The following is a 24,517-nucleotide window of genomic DNA, read 5'->3' on the forward strand; positions in this document are numbered from 1 at the left end:
CACTATGTAATTATTGTAACCTGTCAAATGTGCTCCGGTGAGCATGGATGACTAAAGAACTCATAATGAAGGTTTGAGCGTTTCTCCAGCACACAGGTTATGCTTAGTCAAACCCACAGTCATTACTGTATAAATCAGTTTCACTCTAGTAAATAGCCAGCTATTATTATGATTATGATTATTATTAATTGTCATAGGCCTCAGAACATAGTGTACAGTGGACCAAACTTGATATGTTGTTTGGATGAATTATTTCCGTGCATGTGTGTCTGTAGTGGTTTTCAGTAGTGACAGAGTAAAAGAGGGTTAGAGTCTGAAATCTGTTATTATTGCTAAACCTCAGGTCTCTTTATCACCTCTTTCTTTGATAATACCATTTCTACCAAACAACATTAGCACTAAGCAGCTCATCAAATGCACTAATCAGAAAATAATAACATATTTATCTTATTCCTTACTGTTATCAATCAATTCATGCCTGCAAGATTTTGGTCTAATGGCTACTAAGTCATCTGAAAAGGAAACTTTCATATCTTATTTAATATTACTGCATCCCCACTGCAGTGGCTGCTTATTGCTGTTGTAATATATTCAGATCAATCTGAAGATCAAATCTGGCATGTATCACAATTAATCCTCCTCTATGCATGTCCCTGGGCCTGTCTGCGTAAGCAACACTGTGACATAACCCTGTAATTTGTATTTTGTCTGCTCAGTATGCTCTAAATACTTGAGTAAAAATACTACAATAATCTACAGTTATGCAGGAACAGATGCCTACTAGAGTGAAAATATGTCATTTAAAGTTTGCTTTAGACTTTAAATTATAGTGAGTGTAGTAATAATTCGTCTTTACTAAAAACACAATATGACAGTGTACAATTATTTAAACAAGTTATAAAGATTTATTAACCAAACAGGTAAATAAAAAAGATAAATAGCATATTATCATGGTACTGCAGTTCAAACTACATGAGAATATTGGACTGGAGTGTGCAAAAGGGATAGAGAGGTGAAAAGATTGACATAAACCTTCGTGTCCCAAAGCTGTTTTAGTTTTATATATATATTTCTTTTTTATTTTTAGGTCTCTTTTCAATAAAAAGAAAATCTAAATTTTACAAGTACTTCAGTCCAATGATATGTCAGTCAGTACATGTGGCTTGTAAAAAAAACAACCCAAGACTAGCACAATGCTCAGAGTCAAGTAATACCAGTTTCTAAGTAAAACCCAAAGAGCAAACCACCCTTTACACATTGCTTTTTCATTGCTGAAAAATGTAGACCACTGAACCATGACAAATGCCACAGCAAATTTCTGAGGTATCGGAGGTTGATCTGACCCGACTTCATCAGCTGTATAGAGCGACTATGCAAGGATCCTTTAAATCAACCAAATCAAAGGACCAGAGCAGGATGGACACAGCAAAGTCTGTAGAAAAGGGGCTACAAGTAGACTCTGTCATACAGGTATCAAATCCTTTTTAACTGGGAAGACGTCCCACTTCAAACCATCACCGTGTGGGGCGTGGCCAGAGGGAAGGAGAACACGCGTCACCCAGTGACTAAAGACAAAAGACAAAGCAAAATGTGTGGCAGCAAGTCAGCATTGGTCATACATGATGGATTGAATTACTTTGACAAACAAAATCTCTACAAACATCAGAAAAAAAGACACCTTTTCTTCTCCACACCAAAGAAGACTTTCCAGTTATTCAGCTTTCCATAGTTGAATGGATTTTTGTATTCCTGGCAGAGCAGTCAACAAAACATAAAATGAACAGTTAAAACCTTTTAAACATCAGTGCCATTAAACAAAAAAAATGCTTCTTTTAAATGAGGATTTGTGGCTCATCATGAAATAAATCTGCCCTCACATTTCACAACCATGTTTAACTCTTAAATAAAAATGTTTTATTTCTCATTCAATTATCATGCTCAACATGCTCACCTTCCCCCATTTTGCCATTCTCTTGGTTTCTTTGCTGTTAATGTGTCTTTCTATGCTGGTCTCTCCCCTCGATATGAGGACTGCATGCCAAATTGTCAGAGCTCCCAGGGCCACTCCCACTGTGCTGAAAGAACAAAACAGATTTCATCTGATCCACTACCAAGGTGATAAAAAAACAATGTCACAGTTTTACAAGATTTACTGACAGCAGCAGTGAGAAATTTATAGTTTATAGGTAAGAGTTGATATGAATGTTATCAATATAGCCTATTTTTACTCTTAACAGAATGCGATCACAGACTATGTCAAACTAATTGCAAACTTGGTTCTGCCGATTATACTTGACAATGAGGAAGTCTGATTGCTTTTTAAAGACTTAATCATTTATCGCTCCACTATCAGGTTTTTTTTTCTTTTTTTTTTTGCTTTTGGGTATTTCCTTGTACACTGCATTGTTATCCAAAGTTGTTCTACAACACACTTAAACATTAAAGCACATTTAATATGCATGTTGATATGTTTGGCTGTAAGTCACTTTTCCAGTCACTACATAAACTACAATACACTACATACATAATCCTTTGATTAGTTTCGAGTACGGTCTTTGTTAACATTACTTAGCATAATAACACAAGCTAATAATGGTGAAGTATGCATGAAAAGTGATATGAGATGTTATTGTTTACCTGGTTAGAACCCACATGTAGATGATACTCTTATGAATCATCTTGTCCTTAAAGGTGTACGGTGGTGCAGGTGTCTGTTTGGTTTTAAATAAAATGAAAAGAGCAGATGTTTTACAACTATCCGATGACAAACAAAGAGAGACTCCAACATGTTGCTGTGTGTGCATTTTTTTAACAGTACCTGGCCAGGGGGGAGTATCCCTATAAGAAGTCCCATCCCTGTTACTGGTACCCCTGGTTTTTCCACATCCAAATGCTTATACCGCTAATAGATCAGCCCACAAACACAGACCCAAAAGTTGAAGACAGCAACAAGGAAGTGTCAGTACTGAACAGTTACGTCCCGCAGAGAAAGACACCAGACACGCAGAACAAGTAACAGAGTAAAATTGACAAATATTCCAAGCAGACCCACAGGCAGCAGCAGTCTAAAGAAGCGGTTTGAGAATCTTACCTCAAGAGCATTGTATGCCTCTAGGAACAGGTTTCTACCACTGATGCTACAGTAGACACAACCCAGTGTCATGAAGAGGCAGAAGGAAAAGAAGTAACGATGGTTAAGATGGCCCACACAGTTATTTAACCAGGCTGAGATGCTGACATTAAGGACAACCACCAACTCCTCTTATTCACATTATATGATTTTAAAAAAATCATCTAAAATAATTTTTGCATGAAGGATACGACAGTGATGATCCATTTTCAGAATGCATCTAAAAAAGAAAAGGAAAACATTAGATCATTAGCTCTAACATGGACCAGTTTATTTTTCTAGCTTAACACGAGACCACGATATCCAACAGAGTTGTGGAGTCCAGCACCAGATAAGGTTCTTGATAACCAGGCCTTCCCTTCTATTGTTTACCTATAAAGAAAAAATACTGACTCACCTGTTACAGATACCACAGTGGTGTGTTCTTGCTGGTTTGGGAATGATGCATTTCTTGCAGACGGACACAAAAGGGGTGTCATTTTTTTCCTGAAAGAAGGCATTCTCGTTATTTAAGCTCTTATAAAGCTACATTAGGACAGCTCTGTGGTTCTGCAGACTAATAGAGATGATCTCTTACTGTGGGGGAATACCCAGGGGACGTCTTGGCGGCCTTGTAGTAATGGAAAGCAATCATGATGAGGTTCCAGTGTCCATAACAAACGTGCCAAGCAATCCACGCAGGGGAGTACGTGCTGAGGATCAGAGGCAATAGGACCACATACGCTATCACCAAGATGGAGCTGGTCAGTATCACCACTAGACAAACAAACACCTTAGAGACAAAGACAGTGGATACCCATGGGGAGTGTTGTTAAAGAGAAACACTTCAAATCTGTTCTGCTATTAATTAAATGAGAGCACAGACAAACACACACACTCACCACGCCAAACCAGCGGGTGACATAATCCACAGTCCAAAACACAGGTTCAAAGATTGAGTCAAAGACCACATCTGAGTCTGTGAGGGAGTTAAAGTAAAGCGACTGTCCCCAGTAGTCTCATGTAAGCCCATATCTCCTTAATCCACGAAGGCACTCTGGTTCTTCCTCTCCTGGTACATGACCGTAGGCGCACAGAGCGCAGCAGGTGGAGCACTGAGTTGGGACACCACCTCATTCTGCATCTGTAATATGCACACACCTACCAGGAAAGAAAAAAAAACAATTAATTGTACACTTTCACAATCTTTAATTTACAAATTACAATACGTCCATCTACAACAAAAAGGAGCGTCTGTAGAGGTGAAATTAACAAATATGTTCATAAAGTGTAATCTGCTATCTATATATTTCTCAACTCAAACGGTAACTGCTTGTTTTCTCTCATCAATAATCCCAAACCCAAAGCTATCCAGTTCATTCTTAGAAACTGGAAGATATCATCACAACCTGTTTGGCATTGTACCTTAAAAACGACTCGATCCTTCCTGCTCTAATCCGGTGTTATTATTATTATTATTATTATTATTATTATTATTATAAACTTACCATGTGTTGAATTTGAGAGGCAGTCAACGCAGTTTTTCTGGCTGTCAAGTTGTTTAGATAATTCGCCATATCGATCTGTACTAAGTCAAACTTTCACTTGACTTAACTACGATTTAGATGAAGCAACCCGACAGTCGGCTGGTGAATAACGCAGCGACAGAGGAGGTGCGCACACATGGGTTGGCTAGTGTCAAAAGTCTAAATGGACAAAACACTCTTGCTTTGCTGCATTCCGCACAGGGTGGAGACTGGGTGGAGGTTTATTAGGTTAGCTGGCAGCCACTGCACCTGAGGTTGGAGGGGCAGTGGTCTGAGGTGGAGCCGACTTATACAGCAGCAGCATTCAGCTTCACTCCATCAGGGATGTTGTGGATATTCAAAGACCACTGTAAGGCGGTTAGCTTTAGCCCCATGAAGGCCATGACAATTAATGTGACCACAATGCACAATGCTGTGTGGAGTCTAGCAGTATCCTAACGCTCCCAAATCCCCTTTGTTTGTGCACCAAACGCTATTTTCCTTTTCAAATGTCCGCTGCTGTGCGGCGCGGCTCAACATTTGCCTTATTATAGGGAATACTCACGGTTTTAAGGAGGCAAGCAAACTATCGAAACCATTCTTCCCTTCGACATTTGGAGAAGCATTAAAAGAAAAACAGGATTATTGTCACATATTAGCGCAGAAAAGCACGATCTGGGACCTTATGTGACAGTTTCCAATCTGATCCAGATCCGGAGTTAGAGCGCATGCGCTATCACCGAAAGGCATCTTGGTAGACTGAGTCAAGATAGTTCTTCTTCTTCGGTTTTATTCTTCTTCTTTATGGTGTTTATTGGCGTTTGGCAAACAACTTATTGGAGCATTACCGTCACCAAGTGGGAATGAGTGTGGATCAGGATCATGACAAACTCATACTTAAAAAAAGAAAAAAGAAAAAGTAACTAAACTACACTAAACTAAACTAAATTCTCTCTTATGGATTGGTTCTCCTCAGATATGTGAATATATCTAACTATATAACTTATCTCCAGAGCTCCTCTGCAACAATCCATCTAGCTTAAATATCAAATTCCTTTTATGAAGGTTTTGAATTAGTTCCCTACACCCAGTGTTGTATCCAGGACAATCTTTCATTACAAGAGAAAGTGATTCTTCCTGAACACAAAAATCACAATTACTCTTACTGTACCTCCCTTTTTTAAGCAACGTACCGTTTAATCTTGTTTGCCCAAATCTCATTCTGGATATTATTGACTCCTCACTCTTAGTTCTTGCTGTATATCTCTGGTCTCCTACTTTCTTTTGCCACAATCTGCTAGTTTTTCCATCCTCCCATAGTTCCTGCCACATTTCTTTTATCTTTTGCTTAGTTATTGCTCTCATTCTTTTTACTAATTTTTACTGAGGTGTCCAAGTTACTATTTTTATGGCCATCTAATCTGATCTAACTATCCCTACATATCTGTTTTTTAATGCCAACCGGTCACCACTTACTTCATAAGACCTTTATAGATTATTCAATTATTTTGTGAAGGTACACAGACCAAGTGAGTCTTTCATTTTCTAAAAATTTGAAGCGCTTCACCATCTTGAGATTTAACCTTATTAATCTGGACATTAAGATCACTCTTAATTCTCTTCCTTGTAAAAACGTTTTTTTGTTTGTTTGTTTTGTTTTATCCACTTAGAATCTAAAACCCTATTTATGATCAGTTTTCCATTTATTTACTAATGGCATCTTGTAGTTTCCTTACATTAAAATCCACATTTCCTCCTCTTTTCCACATTGCCCCATCATCAGCAAGCAAAGAAAACCCCACTCCATTTCCCACATTTAAGAAAACATCATTTAACACTATGGAAAATAACACATATATGTGTTGGTAACATATATGAGATTCTCAGAACTGACAGGGGTTGTAGTTCTCACACACGGCCTCTTATAAACCACATAGAACAACTTCCAAATAAAGCAATGACGACATCCAACCTGAAGAGGGCAGCAATACGCCATCGCTGCGTTTAGTGTGCCGAAGTAAAGAGGAAGAAGACGTTCGCTCGCCATGTGGCCCATGTGAAGCTGTAGGAAACAAGAAAGTGACTTTCCATCAGAGCTGTGTGCGGTGTCATTAGTCATCATGTCATTTTGTTTTAATTTTGTCGTCCCAGAACAAACAATAAACCCGGACGACGTCGATGGAAATGAATTAGAAATTAAGAAGAAAGACAGTGCTGCTAAATCTGTGAGTATAGTTAGCTCAGTTATTATTTGAGCTGATTACTACTACTAAACAGCTATTGATACACAGGAACGTAGTAGATGGGAGTACAGGAAGTATACAGTAGAAAAAACATTTACAGGAATGGTCAGTGGTGGTGATTCAGTCTGTAATTTAAACGTATTCACATGGTGAACATTGGAATCAGCATATTCAGTATGTAGTGTTGCTGTGGTTGACAGTTCAGTAGGATCTGCTGGCCTTGAGAAAGAACAGAGGTCCCCAAAACACCTGCCAGACAGGAGTTAGTGAACCATAACTTCGGTGAGAGGCATTAATGATGCCATCCACACTGCAAATGTTCCTAATAGAGGGCAGTTGTGTGCCAGTGAAGTGTTGGTCTGTTTTCTTCACCTGCTCCAGGGCTTTGCAGTTTACAGCAGTAAATCACACCTGTGTCCCGGGACACATGCCAGGTAAACTCATGGGAGATGTGAAGTACAAGGAACCCGAAGGTGGATACATGCACTGCTGCAGGCCCATTACTGTAGATGGGTGTGTGTCTCTCATGTGTTGTGGGCCAGGTTTCTACACCTTGCTGCCAGTTGCCAAACCCTGTCCCTGTAGGAGGCTCACCTGGTTACTGGAGTGCATGCAAATCCACTGTCTGATCAGGCCTACTGCCGTTGTGTGGTCTGTACACTTGTTTGCATCTCCACAACTATTTGTGAATTGTTTCTTAAGCCTTAAGACTTGATATAAAGGATTTGTAGGCACCCATACTATAAACACTAGAATAGTGAAGAGATGAGCAGGAGTGAGACTTTAAAGCCTCTTAACTGTTTTTAGTTTGTTTGTCTTTTAATAGTGTTAGTATTTGTATCACAACACACACATTCATTTCTATTGCATTGCAGGATTCAAGGACAACAAGTTACGTTAGGTTAGCATTAAAACACAGAGCGAAACTCTGTAATTATAGTTTAGTAATCAAATGAGAAAGCTCATTCTTCACCCCGTCTACACGATAGACATAAATAAAACAGAAAGGAACTGAGATCACAAAACAAAAAAAACATCTGGTCAATTGATGACATGACTTTATACAATTTCTGTACTGCTTATACAACTACTGTGACACCCATAATAATTTCCTTATAAATATTTTATTTAATACTGAAATATGGAACAAATTAAGAGAGAATTAAATAGTCAACAATCACCTGTCTTCCTGGAAAGTATCATGAGCTGCCTCTTGGAGCACAGAACCAGACCGCAGTAGCACACGCCCTCAGACACACTTTCAACTCATATGCAGATTCTTGAATTGAGTAATTTCCACTGTGTGAATGATTCCATTACAGTTAACAATGAAGAATCTTCTCTCAGGTGTGCATCCGCAAAAGAGCGTAGGTTTGCCATTTCTGTGCCAATGAGCCTTGACGACACAGAAAGGACATGTCAATAAAGAGTCATAGCAAAAATGGAGTTCACACTGACTGTAGACTGAGTTGTTTTTGTTATGTCTGACCTCATTCCAGAGAGGCATGCAACAAACTTGTCAAGCATTTCAATCTAATCCAATCCACGGATGATATTTTTATTTTTTGCATTGTTTTAGGAATAGGTAAATGATATAGCTGATTTCCAGCAGCCTCATGTCTAGGTTAATCATATTTGTTGTAATTTAAGTTCTTGCATCTGCTTCATTGACGTCAAAACAGTGATTTCGTCAGCAGATGTCACATGAGCCGTGTTAACCGAAACTTGGAGTTGTGAAATTATTTTAACTCATTTTCTGTGTATTTATCAAATGTCTCAAGAGGCGTGACCCCTCACCGCTAGTTAGGTTGAATAATAAGAATTTAAAGTATAGACGTAAGTAATCAAGATAAGGTGTAGTACAGCTATAAGGCCTTTTATATATTTTTTTTATTTAGTGTACTAAAACATTGACCAAGTTCATTTTGCACACAAGAATATTTATGATATCCTTTTTTTTATTATTACCTTTTTTATAAACCACCAGCCATGATCACATAAATTAGAAAAATTTACAGTTCTACAGTTACTAGTTATTGTTTACTTATGCCAATACTGTCAACGTGCCTCAAGTCATGTTGTCAACTTGAAACGCATTGTCTGTGCAGCTGTGTATTCATCCGGAGCTATCAGACACACACATAACTGACTAAAAACAGTTGTTCCTGAACCTTGTGTACTGCTTTGTATTTTTCAGACTGAGGACTCTACCAAACCAGCTGAACCAGTAAAAGAGGCCAAAAAGCACCTTCCGCCATCTGACCCACAGTTCCTCCCTATGGATGCTGTCTTTGAAACGGTTACCATTGGAACTCTTCCTCCTCTCCACTTCCTCAATGAGACTGTTTTTGAGAAGACGGCCTCCGAGAGAGACGACGGGGAGAAAATTCTTTCTCGCACCGCGGAGCAGAAGTCTGATCTCATCTCTGGCGTGTACGAGGGAGGGCTTAGGGTGTGGGAGTGCACGTATGACCTTCTAGATCTGATTGAGAAACGCGGAGAGACCTTTGGGGGGAAGGCGGTTTTGGATTTGGGCTGTGGTGCGGGGCTGTTGGGGATATTGGCTTTGAAAAGAGGAGCCAAGCAGGTCCACTTCCAAGATTATAACAGTACTGTTGTTGAACAGCTCACAGTGCCAAATGTAATACTAAACTGCCAAGAGGACGATGAAGTGGACAGTGGGGATCACGAAGAAGGGAGGGCAAAAGGAAAAGTACAGGAGGAAGCTGGTTGTGATAGGAAGGTGAAAGAAAAAGAGAAGCTAAGGGATAGCAACCCACCTCCCAAAAAGAGAGCCTCAGACCCGTCACAGCACCCGTCAGTAGGCAAGTGTTGTTTTTTCTCTGGTGACTGGAGCACATTCCTTGCTTTGGTTTTAAAATCAGATCCACCCCCCAAATACGATATTATATTCACGTCAGAGACTATTTACAACACTGCTTACTATCCTGCTCTACACGAGACCCTCCACAAACTGCTGGCACCAGACGGACTTGTCTACCTCGCCACCAAATCTCATTACTTTGGTGTAGGTGGTGGACTGCACCTGTTTAAGACTTTTGTGGAGCAGAGAGGGGATTTCTCTGTGGATCATCTGTGGGATGGGGAAGAAGGACTTCAGAGGCATGTAGTAGCCCTACGTTTAAAAACAGCAAAGGGCCCCTGAATGAAGACTCTTTTGCTGTGTTAAGAGTTTGGTGATTAAACTTTAATTAAAAAAAACAAAAAAAAAACAGTTGTCTTTCAGTCTTATATATGAAACTTAAGGAGATGAAATGCATGAGAGCAACAGTGGTAAAGTTGTAATCAAGAATGCTGTCTCATCTTCCGTTAGCCCTTTAGTTATCTACACCTTTCTTCACTTCCTATATAGAAATTTGAATATGTCTGCCAGTAACTAAAGTGCGTTTGAAAGGGGCTGTTACAGGTCTTTAGATGCATGGGGAGGAAAGAAAGGAAATGGGCTCAGTGACCTTTGAGAGTGATTTTCCCCAGTGTTCAAACAGCAGCATGAAAGCCAGGCTTGTTTCTGAAGTCCAGCACAAAATGTCAATTGCAACTTATCCCACCAGCCCAAGGATGTAGTTTGAAAGTGGATTCTAGAGTCACTGCACATCAATGGTGTGACTCTATGGGGGTCTCTGTACCTTTCATTCTAGTAATGGCTCCTAGGTTCTCAGTAGTTTTTTTACCTTTACTTAAATTAAGCGCATAATCTGGGTGTTGCAAAGCAAAAGGTCATGACACAATATTATGAGTGTACATCCTGGAAATATGCTCAGATATGCATCCACGTACAAGAAAGGAACTATTCTGTTGTTTTTCCAACTTCATGTGGAATCCCCTTTTCGTCCAGATCAAGGAAATCCACTGAATTAATTTGCCAGGGCTTTTTCTGAGGAAGTATGCACTAGTCCAGACTAGTTTCTTGTTTTTGGGTGTATTAGGCAAAAAGGTTGAGGGAATGACAGGGGTTTTCTACAGGGATACTCAACAATGAAACTGTATGAATAGTAGTTTCTAGCTACATAGCTTATTTTAAAATGGTGGTTTTACCCTGCTGACCCAGTCCCGTCATGTTCATCTGACTGACAGTCAGTACCACATCCCTGTCATGTTTGAATATGACTAGATGGCAAACAAAGTTATTTTAGGAAGTGCCTTATCAAATACACTCACTTGAATAAATGACTCCAGCTACACAAACATTCACATGAATTGATCTCATCCCAAACATGCCTGTGACGCAAGTAGCATACATTGCCGTGCTGATAAATAATATTTAGCAAAGATAAAACTGTTTTCTAGGAAACAATGTCACCAGCTCAAACATGACTGAGCATTTCGACACCCACCATGTGAGGACAGAATTTCCAATTACTTATTATGTCAATATACTGTAGTGTTAAAACACTCTTTCACTCTTGCGCACATACAAGCACCTAACACGCTTTCTGTTTGCATATGCCTAGCTGGCAAGCTTCCACTGTATCCGCTTTGTCATCGTCTCTCATCTCGACAGCTGTTCATGACTTATGGGGGAATTCCTGGTTCCTCGAGTAGACACAGCCTTTCCCCTGCTTACTTTATGGGAACAGGGGGCAGGGCCAGTCAGATGGTTTTCCTCAGAAACTCTTATGTGTTGATTCACTGTGAGGGGGCGTGCTGTTCACTCCCACTGTTTCCTTCTTACTGGGAAGTGACTGTCGGGCTTACCGTACAGAGGGAGTGTATGAAAAACAGATAGCAAGGAGGAGGGAGGCTGATGGGTGATGTGAAAGGTGGTGGTATTTAAGGTTCTCTGCTCTGAATGTCAGTCGGTATGCTGTATCCTTCCTTGGGACTTGGAGGACATGGGAGAACGAGCAGAACATGCAGGTGGACCAGGGGGAGGGATGGCTTACCCCGTGCTCCCTCAGTTTGGACAAGACTTGGTGCTTATTCAATGGCGAAACATATTTTTGTTGAAGTTGGACTGCCGAAGTGTGTTTAAAGCTTGAGTCAAGAGGACAGACCTGGGAGGTCTTTATAAGGAGATGTAAAATCTTTGGTGAATAACTGTGGTAAGTATATAGATGGAAAAGTATTAAACTGGCCAAATTATGATTGATTTGAAAAATACAACTAGACACATTTCTTTGTATATGTCTATAGTAAATACAAGCTACAAATTTTCAACATGTTCAAAAGTTGTGAAATTGTTAGAATGAGGTCAAAAAGAGTTTTTAGAAATACCAACTTCCACATTTTCTGAGCACCAGCAGATTAATACTGTCATATTAGCTTAATCTAGCTGGTCTTTGAATAAGAGCTGTTTAATATAGTAAGGATTTAAGAATGGGCTCATGCCCAAATGAAGGATTTCTTGTCTAGCAACAGGCTGTAGAACCGGTTGTTTCCCAGTCTAACTGCCGGAAAGATAGGAGTTTCCTGTACATGTTCAGGTGTGGCCTTCCTCAGAAAGTTCAATGTACCGTATTGCACGTATCCCAAAAGAATGTTCACACATACTAAATAAACTACTGTGGCTGACGTAGCACAGAGAAATGATCTCATTGTACTGCAACTGTCGACACTGACTCCCGGCTTTGAATGAAGTTTTTTTTTTTTTTTTTTTTTTTTTTTTTTTTTTTTGGTGTTGAAGGAAGAGATCCTGTAATACAATGGCGGTTAGTTAATATCAAACTTACTTTGGAGGGTTCAAAGATACGTCGACCAACTGTTTGTCAGTAATCACAATGTCCCAATGTTCTTTTCCTGGGAGTGTACAGCTATAACTGATGAGTCATTTCATGCCTTGACCAAAGCACTATCACCATGACCTGATTCAGTGCATCAGCCCAGTGGACAGACTTTCATTTTAGTGGTTGTGAAGCATTTCCAGGAATACTTGGTTGAGAAGATGGTTGGATTCCTCAGATGACCCTGAAACTCATCATTGTCTCCGTCTAAACCGCTGGATTTGATCCATTTAATCATAACTGCACTTTAGAGGTTTGTTTTCCCTTCAGTTTCATTTAGCTTAGATAAAATAGATGTTTTAAATCTATTGTGTTACTGTATAATTCAGAAGCCAACTATTACTGATTGCTGTTCATGGTAATCTTTAATCTCTTCCGCAAAGACCTTTTGCCTAATCAACTGAAAGAAATATTGTTATTATACTAATCATAGTACATATAATTATAGTATACCTCAACATGTTATACATAATATATGTTAAACCAACTGTTGTTTTTTTTAATTCCAACAGTTTTATGATGCTTTATTGGGTTTAGGGTGGTTTACTTTGTTTTCTTTTTTATTCATTTACACATATACAGTAAACTGCAAAAGAGCATTAATAAAAGGACTTGAGTTTTTTCAAATGATTAAGACATGGAAGGATCCAAATCTAGGCTCTGTAAGTGCTCTACTATGAGAACTGAATTCCATAGATGGTGGCATCTTCAGGTGTCATCTATGGGCTCAGTTCTTTTGGCATGGTACTAGTTTGTCAGCCATACTGGAGAACACCAGAGACCACAAGAAGGCATTAATGCATGGCGTATGTGGTGTGTTTTTACTTTTGTTTGTACAAGTGTGAATATTGTTCTTCAAATGAAAACAATTGTTAATGTAAAATTTTATATGACATTACTGAGAGTGAAATGAACAAGTTTCTAAGTTGCCGATTAAAGGTTTTCAAAGTTTATGTGAAGTATTTTTTATTGCTAATAAAGTATATGAAACTCAATTATTTTCCTCTAAGTTATTTAATCTCATTACATTTCACTTGAGTATTCGGAGGTTGCAATGTTTAAGTTATGTAGTTCACAAGAAAAAGTGACATAATTCAACTGTATAAACCCACACATGCAGACACATTTTTTTCCAGCTCGTATTTGAGTTCTAGTTTGTTCAATTGACCTATTGACTGTATGATTAGAAATGACAGCCAGCATTTACAAAATTATGGGAGTGTAACAAATTTCCCAGCTGCATGCAAGTATGAAATACAAAACAGCATGTTGTTTTGTAGACTTTTGAAAGAGAATAAGTCAGTCACATAGATAAAGCACACCAGCAATGATTTAAAACAATTGTTGGTTCAGTTTTTGGTACTGCCCTCAAAGTAATTCTAGGTTTTGTTGTGCACTGTACAAAAGACCCTGCTAATGATTGGTGTTAGCTCCATGGCAGGTGTGAGAAAAATCTCATTTTGTCAAACTCCTTTCTTGTACTGCAGTTTGTGGAAGTAAAGATACAGGGCCTGAAGATTCCATGGTTGTTGAATTGGACAATGTCACAGGAGAAGGTGATAGTAGCTGTATTTTACACCATACTTTATGAGACCCGTGGCTGTGTATAATGTGGGGGCGGCTACTTTTGTACCACAGTAAGTGTTGAGGTATTACTCACCATGAAGCAAGTAACAAAGTCATACGTGTGAGAAAAATAACATGCAACGAGGAAATGTGTAAAGAATGGCTGACACCATCGTGTCTAATAGGCAGGTTTAGTCTGCATGCATTGGGGTTAAAGCAATGACAATGACATGACACGAGGAAAGTAATAAGTTATAAAAATGCCTTATCCCTCAAAGTTCCTCAACAAACTTTGCTGATATCTTATGTTAAATAATGTGTGGTAATTTACGTTATTATTTTTTCAAGTAAATATTTTTATTGTACAAGAAAGAGAGAGAGAGAGAGAGAGGGAGAGGGTATGATATGCAACGAAGGTCTGATGCCATATTTGCCAGATTTGAAACAGAGACGTTGTAATTACATGACATTTCATGTTGGATACATTCAAACTGTAGCCTAAGTGTATTAATACAATGATCAATACATTTGTGGGTGAAAACTAAACTTAAAGTATTCACTGTGGTACATTTTTGGAAAGAAAAGACAAATGGTTGTGCAATAATGAATTAAAGTTAGTTGATAGCTGTGATAGCTATTAAATACAATTATTCAAGCACTTTACTAACTAGAGAGAAGTACAGTTTTAGGTGCTTCACTTTCCATTGTATGCTACCTTGTAGTTTTACCACTAGAAGAAAGGAGAATGACATATTTAACTTTTATCTTGCTTATTATGATTTGTATTGGCCATCACAATCAAATGCAAAATAAACCTCATAAGTCATAAGATAAAAGGCACTTTACTGGCATGTATTCATTTCAACTAAATTTTCAATTGTAATGAAAAAACTAAATCCTATGCATGAGTTTGTAGTAATTACACTGTATAGATGCTGCATAGCATGGCTGTATAATAGCCATGTGTGCAAAGCATTGCTTGGATAATTCAAGTCTGATTTGCAGATGATACTTTCACTCAAGTAAAATATTTACATTTTAGTATACATACTTGAATTTACAGTAAAGAATTGGAATACCACTACAATAGCTGCTCTTTGAAGACCCATTTGGCCCATCCAGGAATCCATCCATCCATCATTTGTCTCCTGAAAAACTTCGAAGCGTCCACCCTGAAATCACATCTTCCTACTCTGTGATTGACAGCGTATCAGCCAATCGTAGCCGTGTAAAAATCCACAAAAACCTAAATCTAAATGGCCATTGGCCAGAAGTGCCTCTTGGCTGTTACGTCACGGTGCCCATCCAACCAATGGTTGGGTAGTGTTTTGTAAAGGATGAGCAACAGGCTGGGCTCCTGCTGAGTGTAGCACAACGAGCGAAGTCAAACCTGTTTATCGTTAGATAACTTTACTATCGTGAAGCTTTTATATGTTAGTTTCCTCTGTTTTTGTGGGAACTAGGGTGCGTAATAGAAGATACTTGCATTCACTTTGATTTTTTCTAAAGAACAAGCTTTGTTCGAGGCCGTGGCATGGATGAGGTACGGCCTACCAGTGGTGCTCAAGCCCACGGGCTGGTGCCGCTGTTTCCTCCGGGACTGCAGGCTATCTACGGGGAATGTCGGCGCCTGTATCCCGAGCAGGCCAACCCGCTTCAAGTTACGGCCATTGTTAAATATTGGTAGGCACTCTATTGTTCCTGTCCTCACACATCTGTATGTAGTAAATTTGGGGAACAACTTTATGTTGTTAGCCAAAGCTAGGCGTTTAGCCAACATTTAGCTTAGCTGCCAAGCTAACGTTGTAGCCAACTTCACCCAGGGTCTAATCAGTAGGTAACTGCAACAATGCTTTGTGCAGTTTAAGCAGTCTTTACCAAACTCGAATAAACTAAACCCTCTAAGGAAAATGTGTGTCACTACTTGTAAGTTATTGTCTCCCACGTAAGCCAGATGTCTGACTAGATAAACTGAAGAGTAACTGCTGTTTATTGGCAATAAAAAGTGGCTGATGTTCTTTATTTGGTCCTTTTCACAGGTTAGGGGGACCAGACCCATTAGATTACATCAGTATGTATAGAAATACAGGCTGTCCAGCTCAAGATATCCAGGAGCATTGGCACTATGTCAGCTTTGGACTGAGTGATCTGTATGGGGATAACAGGGTTCATGAGTAAGTACACTAACTTGCAGTTAGTTGAACTTTAACATGTTCTTGTTTTTTTTTTATTGATTTTTAAATCATCTAAAACTACATCTGTACATAATACACCCCTATAAATGTAGCTAAATATTGTGTTATGATGACCCTCCCATCACTGTATAGGATTTTCACAACCTGCATACATATATATATATATATATGTATATATATATATATATATATATATATATATATATATATATATAAAGAAGAATTTACATTACATTTAGCATTACATTTAGTTATTTGGTGACACTTTCAAAGTGAGCAAATTTCTAAGCCAAGAAGATGAACTAAAAAGTAAAGTGCTCTAGAAAGAGTTGTTTCCATTTCATGGGGTATAAGTGCATTATGGTGGTTTTAAGTGCAGAGAAAGATTTTCTTATAATTTCTGCAAGTACTTCTGCTGGTGTGTGTGTTAGATTCACAGGGCCAGATGGACCCAGTGGATTTGGCTTTGAGCTCACCTTTAGACTCAAAAGAGAGGTGGGAGAGACGGCACCACCAACCTGGCCAGCTGAACTCATGCAAGGCTTGGCTCGCTATGTGTTCCAGTCAGGTAAGAGCACAGGCTATAGAGTAGAGAGAAAGTAGAAGAAAAACAAAGTGGTACCGTAGCTTTGCATTTTGCATGAAGTGCATCAAATTAAAATATCTGAAGGACAAGATAAGCCATTTAATCTTGCAACAGAGGATTCAGAACGCGAATACTATAGTGTTATTTAAAAAACACCAAGCATGTGACATTACAATAATAACTGGCTCTGAAGCAAAGTTTGATGCTTTTCTTAGTTTAGTTTAAATATTAGGTATTAGACTGAACAAGCAGTTTTCTAAAAATGTCTATATCACTTCATGTAAGTTCAGACATTGTAAAAGGAACTGATTAAGAGGGAATGAAAAACATAGTCGGTTGCAGCCTCGCATTCTTTATCTTTCACCTGGAAACGACTTGTCATAGAGGTAATGATTTGTGTTTTTCATTTAGTCGCACTTAGTTAATAGGCTAGTAAATGATTTATCCACACTCATTTTGATAGAACAACTCCCTTTTGGCTGTGGTTGCCATGCTGCCTTTACTTGTCTTTGTAAATGTGAAGAATGTGTTGTTTGTAAAAGTAGCTTGTAATTGCAGTGTTACATGTAAACATTGATGAATAAAGGTTCATTGGTATAATTATTTTAGTGTACATCAATGGTGTATACTCTGGGCAGGAAAATATTGACAGGAAATGTAAAATCCCCTTTCTTTCCCTTGACTGTTATAGTAGGATTGTTTTCACTGTTTTGGTTCTGTATGAATGTGCACTCTGTGCATGCAGGAGAATTGGGTTTATATTGTGCTGCATAGTTCTTAAATTCTTCGGCCGTGTGGATAAGAAGGAAGGATGCATTTAAAAGCCATGGAGTAATAGAAGAAGGCTTTTCTCTCAGACTCCCCTCTTCTTACCACTCTGTCCCTCTCTGTTCTCCAGCTGGGGTCAATTTGCGCGTGGGTGGGCTGGGCCCCTGAGTTAAACGAATGCTGATTCCTGGTTCTCTTTCCCCTTTACTTTTCTGCTGCAGCAAATCTGGACTGGGTGGGTGTTACCTCCCAAGCAGATAGATTCCTCAAATGGAAATGCAGTTTTTATGTTTTTCTTGTCTTCTTGCCACATTTAGGGTTTGATTTCTCTTTCTTTCTCTCACTGTCTGCCACTCTCTAATTGCTCGCATATTCTTGCCAATCAGATCCCCTCTTTTCCTGTTACAGCAACTTCTGTGATTCTCTCCTGTCTGATAAAGTAAGACTACTTCCCAAAAGCAATGTGTTGACTGACTCTCATGACAGAGTACCTTTTCCAGGAAAGTTAAATATGTTGTCATACTGGGAAAAAAATGTCTCCTTTTGTTCTCTCTTCTACAGAAAACACATTTTGTAGTGGCGATCATGTATCATGGCACAATCCCTTAGACAATAGTGAATCTCGTATCCAGCATATGTTGCTTACAGAGGACCCACAGATGCAACCAGTTCAGACACCATTTGGCACTGTGAGCTTTCTCCAGGTGAGCTTAGATACGTGATTTTTTTGTAGTGTAAATATCAAATTATCTTTTTACCTACTAATTGAAAGTCAACAGATGACACATAAAAGAAAAGGCTTTGTAAATTCCAATTAAAAAATGTATTTTACTGTCCAGTAAAATAGGAGATCTTATATTTCCAACAGTATGAGTTTAAGTGAGTAAATTAATTAATTGAACACAGAAGGTACAGCCAGTATTACTGTGATAACATGACCAATTTTCAACATGTTCCACTGTAGTGTCTTCCTTTGCATCAAGTCACACCACTGGAATTATTACATTATAACATTGTTATACAAGATGACTAAACACATTGTGATATTTAGTTACTGTTACACATCAGTAAGGGACATCAGCGCAAACCTCCACAGCCTATTAAGAGGTTGAATAATAGTTTACTTGTCATTGAATGTGCAGAATTAGTTCTTGTCATAATTAATCAAATAAAAGCATCAGCAGTAGTAAGAGGCAGTAACAAGGATGTAGACCACACCCTTTCATGTTGTTCATGTCTTTTGTAGATTGTGGGAGTTTGTACAGAGGAGCTCCAGGCCGCCCAACAGTGGAATGGCCAAGGCATTTTGGAGCTGATGCGTGGCGTGAGAGTGTAAGTAGAAGTGCATATTAGGACAAGCTGACATATGGTGAATATTTTCCCCATGGTAAGGTAAATAGGGAGTGATTTTGAACACATCCAAAGCATTTACATATGTCTCCAAATGATCAGTCACGAAACTGAAAATTTAAATACACTGTGAGCAGCAAGTGAAGAGCAGAGTTACTTGTTTATCTATTAACCTTTTGTGTTTAACTTGGGGTTAATGCTGACATGAACTAATGTTGATGATTGTCCTGTGCACAGAGCTGGTGGCCCCTGGCTAATCACAGACATGAGGAGAGGAGAGACTATTTTTGACATTGACCCACACCTACAAGTAAGGCTGTTTTTAAGTTCTGCACACTCACTAAGTGCAGCCTGTCTGGAGTTTAAGTTTTAATGTTTATAATATAACAGGTGAAACTGGATAAAAGTATTGTGCCTTTCTTACATCTTTGCAGTGCATCTGCCAAAGTCATATTATCCCAAAGGTGTTTGATAAGCTTGTTTAGTTGTACTTTGCAAGCCTAACACCGTCGCTCAAAACATTTTCTTTGCAGATATTACAAGTAAATGTCGGACTTGTTGGTGTAGCAAGCTTGAAAAAAATGTACTTCCATACAGCCAAGCCTTGTCTGTCTCCATGTTGCTTGTGCTTTTGGTGCATGACGTGGCACACGTCGCAAAACATAAAGTTGAAGTCAATAGATCAACCCCAATATAGATCGGCAGCATTTGTGCCAAAATAGATACTAATATTGAATCACTGCCTTCCTGGTTTTAGCAAGGTGTTCAACTTAGTGATCCTTTTGTCCTGGTGCTGAACAGTAATTGCATTAGATCAAGAAGTGTTTCTGTTAATCAGCTTTGCCTGATATACTGTAAATAGAGTGGACTAAATAATTTCAGTATAATGCAGAACACAGTACAAAGTATAGCATCCAAAAGGATCACAATACATTTGTATGAGAGTTACGTCAAGGGTTTGTATTACTCTGCATTATTTGTCACTAGAAGATCAGTGTATAGAACTCTGATGGTCCATAAATTGTTATGCAGATTCTTCTTTTCTGGGTTTCATGTAAGCTAGTGTTAATGACTGCTTATATTTCTTTCTCATCTAAGCAGGAGAGAGTGGACCAAGGTATAGAGACAGAGGGCTCTAACCTGAGTGGGGTCAGTGCCAAGTGTGTGTGGGATGATCTTAGTCGGCCGCCAGAGGATGAGGAGGACAGCCGATCCATCTGTATAGGATCACAGCCACGCAGGCTCTCAGACAAGGGTATGTCAAGTGCCAAAGGACTGAAAAGAATATATCTTATAATTAAGACTGTGCAGATCCAAGAATGTTTAACCAACATTTACGCAGGAGTCCTTCTTTCATGCTGTCAGCAGTGCATGATGGGATAACTCTATGCTGATCTGTGTTTTTCTATTGGCAGATACTGAGCAGATCAGGGAAACCTTGAGAAAGGGATTGGAGTTTAACAGCAAGGCAGCACTACCACCCATCAACGGCCAAAAGCAGAACCACGAGAGACCTCAGTGAGTGTTCTCCCCCACACACTAGCCTGGGTTCAGCTCAGCACAAGGGTTGCACCAGGATAACTCCCTACACTGAGTGCAGTGACTCACAGCGCAACTGTCATCTGAACTGTTATCACCATTGTTTCTTAGCTACCAGCATAACATGACAGAGTGTCTCTGTGTTTCCTATGGAAGTTATTGCTCTTAACCAGAGTCAGTTAGTAAGAGTTGTGAAATGGTGTCTATACATTCGTTTGTAGACTAAGGCTTGGAGCTGTCTTTTCCTTCGTCCATCCTCTCATTGCTGATTGCAACCATTTCATACGTCCTTACTCACATTTCCCTTCCATTTTGTCTTTTCCTCTGTTTCTTAGGAGTCGGAAGGACAGTTTGGAGAGTGAGAGTTCAGCAGCCATTGTTCCTCATGAATTGGTCCGAACACGTCAGTTGGAGAGCGTCCATTTGAAATTCAACCAAGAGTCAGGCACACTACTGCCCCTGTGCTTGCGGTATTATGCCATTCTTTCTCCTGCACTCACACATGATTTTTACCTGGACCCGTGACAGATTCTAAAGGAAAAACCTTTTCAGATGTCCCAAAACAAAACTAACTCTGATTTTCCTCCTCCTGTGTTTCCTTTGATGCTACTTTAAACTAGTAAGAAAATTAAGAGTTAGATAGTTATTATGTGAACATAACTATAACCTGTGACATGAATAAAGTGACTTTTTTGTTAGTCACATGTCACACACAGAAATGATACAGACTTATGTTTTCTGTATTTGTCTGACATGTTTTACGAGAATAGGGTGGCCATTCTGACTAAGGGAAGTTGGCAAAGGTTATTATTGTATATATGATAATTCAGTCACTGGAGACAACACAGCACATGAACGCTCGTTTCCCAACAATAAGAAGTGCATCAGACGACAGGAGGAAGATTTAGTAGGACAAAAGGCCATGATTCATTAAATTTAAATGCATACTCTGAACTATGGATCAAGTTTCACAGACGTGGGGGGAATGTTAAAGAAATGTGCTGTGAAAACAAAAATAACATGCAAATACTAAGTTATCACATTAAATTCTATGGTGACACAACAAATTGCTGAATTAAGATGAAGCATTTTGTGGTGTTTTTAGCATTTGTGTTTCACTTTCTCTGTAGTCTCTGTCTGGTGGAATTTCCACACCTGTAGCTGATAACCATCTTGGCTTGGTTTTCACCTTTATTCACAACACATGACATTTTTGGAATGTGTTTTTGTAGACTATATGCCATCTAATTGGTTACTGTCAAACAGGAACTAAATAATCAGGTTTTTATAGAGCTGCGGTGGTGGTACCTCTTTGCACAGATGAACCTGCTTTCGCTCTATCTGAGAAAAGAACAAGGCCAGAATTAGTACAGAGAGACCTTTGTGTAGGCAAGGGGGAGATGTGCAGGGAGGTAAGAGTGAGAACACAGTGTAAGGGGCTTGATTATTTGATATTGGCAAGGGGTGTGGTTACGTCAAATGTTGACTGCAAACGATTTGACTTTTAATGGCTGAGCATTGCACACTATGGAGCAAACACAAGTTGTCATATTAGACTTGGAATGTAGTAAAATTTTGACCACTTACCAAGTTTTTTATAATTTACGGTGATGTCAGTTTAATATGTGTAGTTTCTACCAGGGATGTTTTACCTGTCACATTTACATGAATCTATCTATAAAAAAAACATTATATTAAGGCTAAAATAAATAAAAATGGACACTTTTGCACTTGTTACTACTGTTTATAGGTCATACTGTATTTAATCTTCTACAGGGGCCGGTTGCTCCACGGGAGACACTTTACTTATAAAAGTATCCATGGAGACACAGCCATTACATTTGTGTCTACAGGAGTTGAAGGAGCTTTTGCCACTGAAGAGCATCCATATGCGGCACATGGACCCTGGCTCCAGGTATAAACACACAGACTTGCACATAAACGTACAGTTTCCATGTGGTGTTTTCATATTTAACACATTTATTTGATTTCTACCCTCGCTGTATAGATACTGTTGACTGAAGAGTTTGTAGAACAGATGCTTGGGGATTTACAGGAACTAAACACTCGTGAGGAGGTAAAAAAAAAAAGCCCAAAAAAACCTGTATTCTTAGTTTTATTTTCAGTGTGGTTTTATTCAGCTGTCTGGATATTTTACCTTGTTTATTCTTTCGCTTTCTCTTTGTTTAGACTAAATTACCAAAGGAGTACAGTTGGCCAGAAAAGAAGCTGAAGATCTCTGTCCTACCAGATTCTGTGTTTGATGATCCACTTCAATGAGACAGAGACACTTAATCACTAGAAAACACCCACAACAACACGTGCAGACACACTTTCAAAGTGGACCACAATGAAAAGGAGACGTGCAGCGAACCTGAGTTGTCAGGGCACATGGATATATAGTTCCCACAGTGGATGACCAGAGACTGTTTCACTTGTGAAGACTTCAGACTGTTACTGCATTCTCAGACTATCTCCAACTTGTCTCTGAGGCTTCAGTGCTTTTAAAGTTTTAAATTGGCATCAAACCAGCCTGTCCAGATGGTTGACCTGTTAGAACAATCATTGTAGGTGACACATTAGCTGTTGGCCAAAACAGGATGTCGTCATTTCTCTATCAAGGTCTGCCAGGTTCAACATATGCATCACGAATGCAGTTAAGCACACATCCTGTAGTCAACAGTCATAATGTACTGAGCAGTAACTGGGGTGGAAGTTCTCAAAAAAAGTTCTATTTATTCCAGTGACCTTAAAGGGGCAGAAAAGTCACATATTCAATCATTTTATCATTGTTTTCATTTGAGCTAATGTGTATAGTATTTACAAATGCTGGACATTTTTCTTATGTTTGTGGTGATACCAAAGTTTAACTGTTGGCAGTGTGCCGCTGCCTGGACTGTCGGGATCTCAAATGTGTCATGATTCTGTAATAATGTAATGACTGAACTATAATTAACTGCTTGTTTTTTTTTTTTTTTGGGATAACCAAACAAGCATCTGAACTATCTCCCTAGGTATCTGGCAGATTTTAGACAAAACCACCTTCCTATCCCTGGGCCAAGAACATGAATCCTGTACTGAGTAATATTTTTTTAATGTGTCATCTTTCACTTTCCGTAAGCTTGGCGATGCACGTTCTAAGATTTAAGAAAGGAAATCCTCAGCTCCCACATAGGTAAGGGACGTCACTTTGAATCAAGGCTGCTGCGATCCCCGTCGTTTTCAGATACTGTTGTTGCATTCCACGTTAACACCAAAACAGAGAGAAGACTACTTTTACTACATTTTAGATCATGTTCAAATGGTATTTTGTGGTAATTATCTTATTGACTGAACTGGCTGATTGTAATCCCAAGTGCATTAAAGTGTGTAGGTATTTACACAAATAAAGCTGAAACACTAATTCAGAACTACAGAGGAACTTTTTTTAAAGGTTTAATGTATGTATACAGTATAGTACTTTGAGATGCGTTGGATTCTTTTATATGTTCCTGTTGATGCTGTGATGGTGTTTTTAAATAAATCATTTCATATGTTTTCTATAAAATATATGGCGTTAATAAAAGGCTGGATATAAAGAATTTGTTAATGTTACCTGACAGCATTATTAATGGTTGATGAGACATTACTAATGCTTAATAAATAAAAAAGAGTAAGATTAGGTGGCTTTGTATTAACTCTTGTTAACAGGCTTTAATTTATCTATATGCGTTATTTATAACCATTAATAACAGAAACTAATAAGCAGTTACCACTTATTACCCTGTCAAGTGTTGCCAAACAGCCGACTTTGTCATGAGGAAACAGGAAAGCGAGTGTTTCTCCTCCCTGTCTGTCCTGGGCACCTGGGGGCCTCTGTCCCGGCCTGGACTGCGCTCTGTGAACCACTGGTGC

At 38.9% G+C, this 24,517-nt stretch overlaps 3 protein-coding genes across 5 annotated transcripts; 2 read left to right on the top strand and 1 right to left on the bottom strand.

Annotated features, from left to right (window-relative positions):
* Positions 1-1,073: 1,073 nt before the first annotated feature.
* zdhhc16a (zinc finger DHHC-type palmitoyltransferase 16a) lies at positions 1,074-8,793 on the bottom strand. Its single transcript, XM_026356151.1, is given in 13 exon segments — positions 1,074-1,565; positions 1,679-1,749; positions 1,952-2,075; positions 2,638-2,711; positions 2,819-2,902; positions 3,092-3,225; positions 3,322-3,350; positions 3,528-3,616; positions 3,708-3,902; positions 4,012-4,116; positions 4,118-4,270; positions 6,608-6,697; positions 8,060-8,793. Coding segments are annotated over 12 exon segments (1,245 nt in total). The 5' UTR covers positions 6,692-6,697; positions 8,060-8,793; the 3' UTR covers positions 1,074-1,462.
* mettl18 (methyltransferase like 18) lies at positions 6,695-10,072 on the top strand. The gene is made up of 2 exons (XM_026356152.1): positions 6,695-6,860; positions 9,076-10,072. Exons 1-2 carry the CDS (start codon positions 6,756-6,758, stop codon positions 10,042-10,044), a joined length of 1,074 nt encoding a protein of 357 aa, XP_026211937.1. The 5' UTR covers positions 6,695-6,755; the 3' UTR covers positions 10,045-10,072.
* A 5,444-nt stretch (positions 10,073-15,516) lies between these two features.
* Positions 15,517-24,257, top strand: sufu (suppressor of fused homolog (Drosophila)). 3 transcript variants are annotated; one of them, XM_026354743.1, is made up of 12 exons: positions 15,517-15,868; positions 16,225-16,359; positions 16,812-16,948; positions 18,296-18,438; positions 18,981-19,066; positions 19,322-19,394; positions 20,186-20,339; positions 20,500-20,602; positions 20,959-21,093; positions 22,400-22,538; positions 22,632-22,700; positions 22,814-24,257. In XM_026354743.1, exons 1-12 carry the CDS (start codon positions 15,720-15,722, stop codon positions 22,901-22,903), a joined length of 1,413 nt encoding a protein of 470 aa, XP_026210528.1. In that variant the 5' UTR covers positions 15,517-15,719; the 3' UTR covers positions 22,904-24,257. The 3 variants fall into 3 exon arrangements, 2 of the variants coding, with proteins under 2 accessions (XP_026210528.1, XP_026210527.1); XM_026354742.1 differs by having other exon boundaries at positions 20,183-20,339; positions 22,814-24,256; XR_003298582.1 differs by lacking the exons at positions 22,632-22,700; positions 22,814-24,257 and having other exon boundaries at positions 20,183-20,339; positions 20,959-22,035; positions 22,400-22,488.
* Positions 24,258-24,517: the final 260 nt, after the last annotated feature.

Source organism: Anabas testudineus, chromosome 15 (genome assembly GCF_900324465.2).
Source record: "Anabas testudineus chromosome 15, fAnaTes1.2, whole genome shotgun sequence".
In the NCBI taxonomy this organism is placed as follows: Eukaryota; Metazoa; Chordata; class Actinopteri; order Anabantiformes; family Anabantidae; genus Anabas; species Anabas testudineus.

Excerpts from the sequence above, each read along its gene's own strand:
- mettl18 (XM_026356152.1), top strand. The coding sequence starts at position 6,756 with ATGTCATTTTGTTTTAATTTTGTCGTCCCAGAACAAACAATAAACCCG. Across the intron at positions 6,861-9,075 it reads AAGACAGTGCTGCTAAATCT|ACTGAGGACTCTACCAAACC; the intron begins GTGAGTATAGTT and ends TGTATTTTTCAG.
- sufu (XM_026354742.1), top strand. The coding sequence starts at position 15,720 with ATGGATGAGGTACGGCCTACCAGTGGTGCTCAAGCCCACGGGCTGGTG. Across the intron at positions 19,067-19,321 it reads CTGATGCGTGGCGTGAGAGT|AGCTGGTGGCCCCTGGCTAA; the intron begins GTAAGTAGAAGT and ends TCCTGTGCACAG. Across the intron at positions 21,094-22,399 it reads CTACTGCCCCTGTGCTTGCG|GGGCCGGTTGCTCCACGGGA; the intron begins GTATTATGCCAT and ends AATCTTCTACAG.